Source organism: Gracilinanus agilis, chromosome 2 (genome assembly GCF_016433145.1).
Source record: "Gracilinanus agilis isolate LMUSP501 chromosome 2, AgileGrace, whole genome shotgun sequence".
Lineage (NCBI taxonomy): Eukaryota > Metazoa > Chordata > Mammalia > Didelphimorphia > Didelphidae > Gracilinanus > Gracilinanus agilis.
The window spans coordinates 633095594-633106059 of NC_058131.1; the positions used below are offsets into that span (position 1 = coordinate 633095594).

General features: G+C 39.4%; 1 protein-coding gene across 2 annotated transcripts in view; it reads right to left on the reverse strand.

Annotated features, from left to right (window-relative positions):
• The window catches only part of LOC123238194 (minichromosome maintenance complex binding protein), a 34601-nt gene extending 24370 nt beyond the window's left edge, over window positions 1-10231 (reverse strand). For both annotated transcript variants that reach the window (XM_044665632.1, XM_044665633.1), the window contains exon 1: window positions 9816-10231. In XM_044665632.1, coding sequence (XP_044521567.1) covers window positions 9816-9873 — 58 coding nt within the window. In that variant the 5' untranslated portion in view covers window positions 9874-10231. The remainder of the gene's footprint in view (window positions 1-9815) is intronic.
• Window positions 10232-10466: the final 235 nt, after the last annotated feature.

The window sequence follows — 10466 nt, forward strand, 5'->3', positions numbered from 1 at the left end:
GGTGAGGGGGTAAGAGTCAACAAGATCTAATTTTAATACAAAATACAAAGAAAATTTTAAAAAGAACAACAAAAAAACTACTAAATAGGATTTAAACATGAAAGCATTTGATAAATGTAAGTTATCATCAATAAGAAGCTTAAAATAAAATGTAGAACAGTTCATATCTATTATTACTTTATTGTACTTTCTTGATATTCTTGGTACTCTGTGAGACAGTGTAAATATCACATACAACAGATGAAGAAAGCAAGGATATAAGTGAACTGATCAATCTAATAAAGCAAAACCAGGTCTCCCAGGATTGATTCTGATCCATGAAAATACCAGCTCCCAGAGCAAGCGCACATAAAAGTGTGAGTGTGAACAGGCTACAACAGTACAATTAAAGATTTCTCCAGGAGGAACTGTGTAAAGGCTATCATCACAGAAGTATAAAATTTAAAAACAAGATAGTCTGGCCATCAAGCAAGGACATGGATGAAGCTACTGGTATGCTTCTCACGTCAAGAGAGCATAAAGGCCCCCAGAATGTAGGGAGGAATTTGTAGGACCTGAACATTCAGGATAGGCAGTGATCTAAAATCTTGGAAAGAATATCCATTGGAGGAAGTTACTAGTTATATAAGTGAAATGGGAATACAAGGTAAAACAGTATATAATAATTTCTAAATATGGACATTGTTTCTACAATCATTTATTTTGATTCAATTATCTATGAAACAAAAATTATGCTGTATTTCCATTTAATGGAATTATTTTTGCATTATTATTTGTGTATACATTTTGAACAAACACATATATAAATATTTGTATATTTTTGTATATTAGTTATAAGCAAAATGCGTTGTAAATCTTTAAACTGCTATATAAATGTGAAGTGTTAGCACAAATATACAAGTACTATAAAAAGATTCAACAAATCACTATTATTCTGCCTAAATGGATGCAGAATAGCAATGATTTGTTGATCTTGTTACAAAGGATATTTGTATATAAATAATATATTTATAATTCATAAATATTTCTATGACCTATATATTAAAGATTATGATATTTCTATGTCAATATGAAAATGACTATTACATTTCTACTCTCTAGGACCTAGAGATAACACAAAAATTTAATCTGAGTTTTTACTTAGGTAAAAAGTATCCTCAAATAAAAATAATAAAAGCAAGGTAGCTAAACTATAGCAATTCAATTCCACTTTGTCTTTTAACTCTTAAAATATTTTAATTCACCATTTACTTTTGGAGTTGGATATGAGAAACTCTTTCATCTGCAAGATAAACAAACCAAAGCAATGACTCAGGACCTTACCAGTAGTTAATAACAGAATTAGCCCCAGCTCCTAATTCATTAAGATGAAATGGGTTTTGTTTTTAGGGGTTGGAATATTTTGAAATAAAAATGAGGAAAAAAAAGTGGAAAGTTAAAAGTATTGAACTTGGGATAAGAAAGCTGGGAAATAGCCTGGCATAGTAGAATCTTAGATTTGTAATCAGAATCTAGGTTCACTTCCTGGCACTGTGTGATCTTGGGCAAGTCCATTAACCTCAGTTTCCTCATTTACAGAAAGAATGGTTCAGCCTAGAATAACAGAGGTTCATTCTTGCTCTAAATATATTATTCTATACTCCTTGGTTCTTCCTTACTACCTGAACCACAGGCTAGTGAGAGTTAACCTTTCAGCCTCAGTTACCTTGTCTGTAAAATTGGGATAATAATATCTATACTACCTGATACTGAAGTGAGCACTACATAAAATAATAAAATGTTATAGATAAGTGGTATAGTACAAAGAACACCAATATTTGGAAGTCTGAAGATCTAAAGGTCAAAGTGCCAGCTCTAGCAGGCTTTTTTTACTAGTTGTATGAGGCCTTCTTACTGGCTGGCCTTTTCTAACCTGTAAAATGAAGGGATTGGGTCAGTGGAGCTTAATAATCTTCCAGCTATAGCATCCTATAGGACTATTAATTATGAACAGCTAATGAGAAGGCAAAAGAAATGTTGGTCATCTGAGCATTTTTGGTATAAAAGAATGCTACAGTTATGGCCATTAGGAGGAACATTTTTAATACAATTATTCGGTGCACCTCAAGCTCTCTCGGGCAGTTCTGCTCCGTGAGAGCTCATGGCATCTAACCAGCTCAGGCATCTGACCCTGCCCCTCCTCCTCCTCACACTCATCACAAGTAGTGATCAGATCAGCACTACCACTGCTTGACCAACTGTGATTCCAGAGGACTAATAATAAATGCTAGTCATCTCCTGAAAGAAAGGTGATGCACTTGAAAGAAGATATTTTTGGATTTGGCCAATATGGTAATTTGTTCTGTCGGACTGTGTTTCAAGGGTTTTGTTTTTCTTTTCTTCCCCCTCTCACCCCCAGCCCCAGGGGTAGGATGAAGGTCAGAAAGGAAGAAAGCAAATGTTTGTGAATTAAAAAATGAAATTAAATGAAGAAAAAAACCTACAACTATGGCTTCTGAAGTTTGTGAAAGGCATGAACGGACGGCCTTATGGATTCATTTCCCATCTCTGCTCACCACTCGCCTTTGTTTTTCCTTGAGGACAGATAATCATCTTTTCTTACTTGTAGCCCAGTACTTACCAGAGAGCCTGGCACAGAGTAAGTGCTTAATAAATGCTTTTTTTCTTTCATAAATTCACTTAACCCATTGCAATTAGCTCAAGGAAATCAGTCTTGCCTCATACATACATGAAGCTGTTATACAAGATACTAATATGCATAAAAAAAGCACATGCTCTTCAGTTAAATACAGACCCCTCTCCCGCTGTTCTGAGGGAAGTAGCTTCTCTCTTTAAGCAACATGCCATGTACAGCAAACAGGCTGAGTTAAACAAGGAAAAGGTAGCCAGAGAGCACATTCTGAGCTTTTAAGTGACAACTACAAACAGTAAGCACCCTCCTCGGTGCGGGGGGAGGGGAGAGGCAGGCTGAAGCAGACCAGCAGCCCGCAGGGTCCTCTCTGGCAGTCTAGCTTTCCTTTTGTCTTTGTAGACCAGGGCCCAACAGGAGTCTGCTCGTACTACTACCACGTCTTAAATGCTTATTGGATAGAAAAGAATAACAGGGAAGCTTCGAGACGGAAAGAGACAAGATGTCTCAGAAGACAGAAAGGACATGGAGGGTTACAAAAAGTCAGAATACTGGAAAAGAAGGCAGAGATCATATTATAGAAGGGCACTGCCTGCTAGACTGAGAAGTCTGGACTTGATCTTCAGTCTATGGGTAGCCGGTGGCTATTTCTTAGAAGAATGAGATAGTCAGGGTTTACTTCTTAAATATGATCTATAACAATAGTGTATGGAGTGGATTAAAGGAAGATTAGCTAGGTGGCTCAGTGCATTGAGAGTAAGGCCCAGAGGCGGGAGGTCCTGAGTTCAAATTTGACCTTAGACACTTCCTAGTTGTCTGACCCTGGGCAAGTCACTTCTTTTCCATTGCTACCCTTTAAACCAGTGATGGGCAAACTGGGCCCCCCCACAAAAGTTCTATCCAGCCTGTGACATTATTCCCAATCTGATGAATACAATGAGTAGGACACAATACAATGAAACTTCAAAAGAGTTGCCTTAGAAACAGACTGACAGATAAATGAGCATTTCCTTTGGCCCCCTCTTTAAAAAGTTTGCCTATCACTGCCTTAAACCTCTTCAGCCTTGGAATCAATTCACAGTGTTGATTCTAAGACAAAAGTTAAAGGTTTAAAAGACAAGAAATTAAATGGCACCCCACATAGTTTGAAAAAAAAAAAAACAAACAAAAAAACAAAACACTTCCATTTGTATCAAAATTCCATGGCAATAAAGCAATATGAATGTCCCTAGTTCTTTACAATTGGATTTTACCTTAGTAAATGTAACAACACAAGCTTATTAACCTGAGAAAAGGGTTTAGAAACCATCCTAACCAATTAAAGGTTTCTTGTCTCTACTAAAACCTGAACTATATGAAAGAGCAAAGACTCACAGTACAAGTAAAGACTTCGTCTATAGTTTAAAAAAAAAAACAGCAAAAAAAAAGGGGAGGGGGAGAAATAGCATTTTCTTATGATATTCCATCAAAAGGTAAATTATCTCAGAGTGACTCGATACTTACTGAATTAAAAATGCTTCTAGCTCTTAATTTTTTTCATTTCACACTATACAAGTTTTAAAATACTTAAGACAAAAACTGATTAGTGATTGCACTGTGCTATCAGAACTGCACATAAAATGTAAGTCACTTTTTAGAGTCCTTTAAAAAAGACAGGAATAGGCTGCTTCTAACATTTATCTTTTTTTATATAAAATCATACAATAATAGCAATTAAAAGTGGATCTACATTTAAAATCACCCTAGACAATATAAAATACTTAGGAATCTATCTACCAAAACAAACACAGCAATTATATGATAACAACTACAAAACACTTTCCAAACAAATAAAACTGGATCTAAACAATTGGAAAGCCATTGATTGTTCATGGGTAGGACTGAGCTAACATAATAAAAATGACAATTCTACCCAAATTAATTTACCTATTTAGCGCCATACCTATCAAGCTACCAAAAAACTTCTTTACTGAATTAGAAAACACTATAACAAATTTCATTTGGAATAACAAAAGATCAAGAATATCAAGGGAAATAATGAAAAAAAAATGTGAAGGAAGGGGGCCTAGCAGTACCAGATATTAAACTATACTATAAAGCAGCGGTCATCAAAACAATATGGTACTGGCTAAGAGACAGAGAGGAGGATCAGTGGAATAGACTTGGGGTAAATGACATCAGCAAAACAGTGTATGATAAACCCAAAGGGCCCAACTTTTGGGGCATCAATCCACTATTTGACAAAACTGCTGGGAAATTTGGAAAACAATATGGGAAAGATTAGATCTAGATCAACATCTCACACCCTACACCAAGATAAATTCAGAATGGGTGAACAACTGACTTGAATATAAAGAGGGAAACTATAAACAAGCTAAGTGAACACAGAATAGTATACTTGTCAGATCTCTGGGAAAGGAAAGACTTTAAAACCAAGCAAGAGTTAGTGAAAATTACAAAATGTAAATTAAATGGTTTTGATTATATTAAACTAAAAAGCTTTTGTACAAACAAAAACAATGTAGTTAAAATCAGAAGGGAAACAACAAATTGGGAAAAAATCTTTATAACGAAAAACTCTGACAGGGGTCTAATCACTCAAATATACAAGGAGTTAAAGCAATTGTATAAAAAATCAAGCCATTCCCCAATTGATAAATGGGCAAGAGACATGAATAGGCAATTTTCAGGTAAAGAAATCAAAAGTATCAATAAGCACATGAGAAAGTGGTCTAAATCTCTAATAATTAGAGAAATGCAAATCAAAACAACTCTGAGATATCACCTCACACCTAGCAGATTGGCTAGAATGAAAGAAGGGGAGAGTAATGAATGCTGGAGGGGATGTGGCAAAATTGGGACATTAATGCATTGCTGGTGGAGTTGTGAAATGATCCAACCATTCTGGCTGGCAATTTGGAACTATGCCCAAAGGGCTATAAAAGAATGCCTGCCCTTTGATCCAGCCATACCATTGCTGGGTTTGTACCCCAAAGAGATCATAGATAAACAGACTTGTACGAAAATATTTATAGCTGCGCTTTTTGTGGTGGCAAAAAACTGGAAAAGGAGGGTATGTCCTTCAATTGGGGAATGGCTGAACAAACTGTGGTATATGCGGGTGATGGAATACTATTGTGCTAAAAGGAATAATAAACTGGAGGAGTTCCAGGCGAACTGGAGAGACCTTCCGGAACTGATGCAGAGCGAAAGGAGCAGAGCCAGAAGAACACTGTACACAGAGACTGATAAACTGTGGTAAAATCGAATGTAATGGACCTCTGTACCAGCAGCAATACAATGACCCAGGACAATTCTGAGGGATTTATGGTAAAGATGCTACCCACATCCAGAGGAAGGACTGCAGGAGAGGAAACATATAAGAAAAACAACTGCTTGAACTCATGGGTCGGGGTGGACATGATTGAGGATGTGGACTCGAAACTACCACACCAATGCAACTACCAACAATTTGGAAATTGGTCTTGATCAAGGACACATGTTACAACCAGTGGAAATGTGCATCGGCCATGGGTGGGGGGAGTGCGGGGGTGGGGGGGAGGTTGAAGGGGAAAGTAGGAGCATGAATCACGTAACCATGTTAAAAATGAATATTAATAAATGTTTAAATTTTTTTTAAAAAAAGTGGATCTATTAATTAGTTCCTGCAGTGACTGGGTTTTTTTGAAGAATATAGCAGTGAAATTCAAGCCATAGCAGGTCCTCGGCACACTGGAAAGGCTTCAAGTTTGGATCTGGCACTTTTTGATTCTCACCTGAGGATAGGTCTAGCTAAACTCAGAGGTTCAAAGAAAAGTGGGCATTTGGGCAATGACTCACTGGACTCTGCAGGGGCACGGAGAGGCTAGAACCTATTTTGAGCAGACAGGGTTTCCCAATATCTGATACCCTCCTAATTTTCAAGGACCTCAACCTAGAGAGTTGAATATTGACAACAAATACCTTTTTATAGTCTAATGGAATATTTTAAATATAAGATTAAGCATTTTTGTCTGGCAAGTATAAACCCAAATATGTACTTAAAACATAGATAATAAGTATCTAATTCGCTAATTAAAAATAGTGGTAGTTCAGTCAGACCTGTGAAATCATAGGAGTTGAGGGCTTTTAGAGAAAAAAATTCTACCACTGCAGATCAACAAATACACTATTATTTTGGAATTTAATAATCTTCAGAGTTGCTGGGGAAATCCAGAGGTTGTGACTTACAGAGGGTGAGAGTCAATGTGTGTCAAAAACAGTTCTAGAAAGGGACAACTAGGTGGCTCAGTGAATTGAAAGCCAGGCCCAGAGACGGAAGGTCCTGGGTTCAAATCTAGCTTCAGATACTTACTAGCTAAGTCACTTAACTGTTTTTCCTTGCACTGGCTGCTCTTCTGTCTTAGTTGCTACTAAGACAAGGGTTTAAAAAATAGTTCTTGAACCTAGATCTTAGACTCTTGAAACTGGGTTCTTTTAGATTTATAACACGTGCAGGTACAACATAAGATAAAGGCAATGAAACTGGTCTTGAACTGGAAAGAACTGGATTCTGGTCAATCCTCCAGCCCTGTGATCCTTGTTAAAGTAGCAGACAACTTTCTTTTTTCTTTTAAAATCCTTACTTTCCACCTTAGAATCAATACCATATATTGGTTCCATGACAGAAGAAGGTGACAGCAAGGCAATAGGGATTAAGTAATTTACGCAGGGTGACAGAGTGGGGATATATTTGAATTCAAATTTGAACCCAGGACTTTTCATACTTAGCCATGGGCCTCAATCCACTTAGTAGTCTAAGTAGCTGCCTCCAACAACTTTCTAAATTTGCAGGTGTGGTTCCCTAAGTAATGCAATCACAGATTAAGCATGAAAAAAACATATGTTTAGATTATTTTCTGTTTATCATTCCTGCTTATGACCATAACTAAAAATCATTATTTCAGGAATTAAAAAGTCACTATAATTAGGCACTTGTATACTCAACTATTCTCATACCAAATTACCCATGATAAAACCTAATCTATTATTGAAAGAACGTTTTATCATGGTCTGACAGAAAGAAGTTGGTTGAGAAATTGCTATCTTGCAATAGTGTTAACTGCAAAACTGTATGAAAAAATGGTTTTGGGCTTATATTTTAATATACTAAAACCAATTAACTCTGTTCTCTTTGTTCCTTAATACATTATTCATAATTGCTAAAAACTGTATTATCCATAGAATTTTTAACTCATGTTGGCACCAAATAGTATCACTTTATGCTGTTTTTATAAAAATGCACATCTTTATATGACAAAGGAAAGTTGATTTGACCAAAGTATAAATAAGTCTTTGGTATGCAGTAAAATACCTCATTTATCCAGTATCTTGGGGTATGAGGTGTTTTGAAAAATGCATTTAAAGGTTATGATTTTTTTTAAAAGAACTGTTTTTGGTGGAAATTCCAAAATGTAGCACCCTTTTTCTTCTCCAATTAAACACAGCATGCTAAAGATAAAGCTGTCTAACTTTTGCTTTAATTACTCAGGGTCATCATTAAGAATACTGTTACACTTCTGTATTAGAGCGATGCCTCTGGAGACCAAAAAGATCATGACTACCAGTTCTTATACTAAAGGGCTTTAAATACTCTATTTTGAATTTATGTCTGTTTTAAAATAGATTTTCTGCTTCTTCCCATCCCATAGAGACTTCAGCTTAATCCTCCCAGTCCTCAATGCTGTTATCTTTAAGATAAAGAGATAGTGATGGTTTGTAGCTCCTAGTTTGTAGTTCCCATTCTGTAGCAGGCTGGAAAGATAAGCCATAAGATAATTAAAAGTTGTGGGCAAATTAAAAGCAAATAAGTTGTCAATATTCCTATCTCCCAAAATTTAAGGGCTTTATGTCAATATTCTAAAATTTTATTTCCTATTTCTCCTAGTGTTCTGGATACTTGACATAGCCTGATAAAGGACCTCAGTTGGCATTTATTTACTGCTTTACAAATATTCTCTTTCTCACAACATCAGCGGGAGAGAGATACTCTTTATCATTCCCAACTAAGCACAGGGTCTAAAATCAGGAAGACCAGATTTCAAATCCAGCCTCAAGTCAGTTACTAGCTATATGACCCTGGCCAAGTCACTTAACCCCATTTGCCTCAGTTTCCTCATCTGTAAAATGGCAAGCCATTCCAGGATCTGCCAGGGAAACCCCAAATGGGATCTAAAAGTCGAAAACAAAACCCAAACATTTTCCAGTAGAGAGAATGAGGCTGGGGAAGATGAAGTGACTTGCTCAGTCACACAACTAGTAACTATCTTAAGGCTAAATTTGAGCCCCAAATCTTCCCATCTCACTGCCTCGTTGTACTGTACCATGAAGTGTTGTTTTCCCCTTTAAACTTGAATTCCTAGGTAAGACTGCCCTTAAGTGGCACAAATTCTTTAAAGTTCAAAGTTTCTAGTCAAATCCAAATGATTTTCCTTACTTAGACCACACTAGGAAACTGGAAATCAAAAACCATGTTAAGACACAAAAGAAGTCGAAAATAAAATACGTCCCCCTTAAATTTCTAACAGTAAAAATGACAGCTTGTAGGAGTGAGAAGAAAAACCAAACAGAATCTATTCATTTCAGTTGTACTTTCAGTGAGGACGCTTTAGAGCCTCGGGACCAACTTGTGCTTCGCAAGAAACGATCAGCCTTGAACTTAAAAAACGCTTTCCCACAGTTATATCTCTTACAAGCTCATCCCAGACAAATCCCTTTAAGGACCTCGCAGATTTTTAGCCGCGTTCTGGTATTTTAAAAACCTGTGCGCGAATGCAACAAAGTTTTCTCCCCACAATCCTACGGCAGGGAGGCAGTGCTCAGACCAAGGGGCCACCCTTCCCCCTAGCACCAACCCGGACCCAAGGAAATGAGTCTTTGGGGGAGAAAGCCCCCACTCTGGGCGCCCGCACACGCGCCTCCACGACCCGAGCCGGAGCAGCTGGGACCCCACGGCCTCGGGTCCCCAGATCGCCCGCTGGACTGGCGGCTGGGGGTGGGGAGCTAACTGGGGCGCTCCCTGCTTTCCCCTCCACGGGCATGGAGGATTTCCCTGAAATAGCTACGGTTCTCGCGGGGTGGGGAGTCCCCAGAACGCTACCCCGAAGAGGCGGCCAGGGTCTTTCTTCGGAGGCGCCCCCTCACTCACCGAAGAAACCCTGCACTATGCCGAGGGGGTGGTTTAGCCAGTCGTCCCCGCAGGGCATCTTGCCGAGGGGGGTACGGACCACGCTGCCCCGAGCCGGGTTCCCGAAAAGGCGGCGGCCAGGTGGAGGAAACAATCGCACGGCCGTCCTCCCTCGCTCCCTGCCCCGGGGCGGCGACGGCGGCAGCTTCCTCTTCCTCCTCGGAGCTCCTCTCCTTTAGGGGTCTGGCCCGAGCCCCCGGCCGCTCCCTCTTTCGCTCACACCTACGCCAAGCAAGCCACGGCGGTCACCTAGCGTCACAGCCCGGCCTCGGGTTCGCCCCACTCCGGGAAGGAACAACTTCGGCGGCAGCAGAGGCGAAGAGGGTGAAGCGCAAGAAGCCCACCCAGCCTCGCGCCTTCCTCAACACTATGGCGGGAAACGGACGCGCCGACGGCGTCGCCTCTGACCCTCGAGCGCGAGCTGAGGAGGGGGCGGTGGTTGATTCGGTCGGTAGGAGGAGGAGGGGTGGGGGCGGGGCTTCCGGGTCCAGGCATCATCGTCGCCGTCGCCGCCATTTTGGAAAAGGGCAGGGAAGGAGGGCAAAGAAGGCGGGGCTCTACGGAGTAGAGCCGCCACTGAAGCAGGATTCCCTTTCGCTTTTTCCCTTGGCT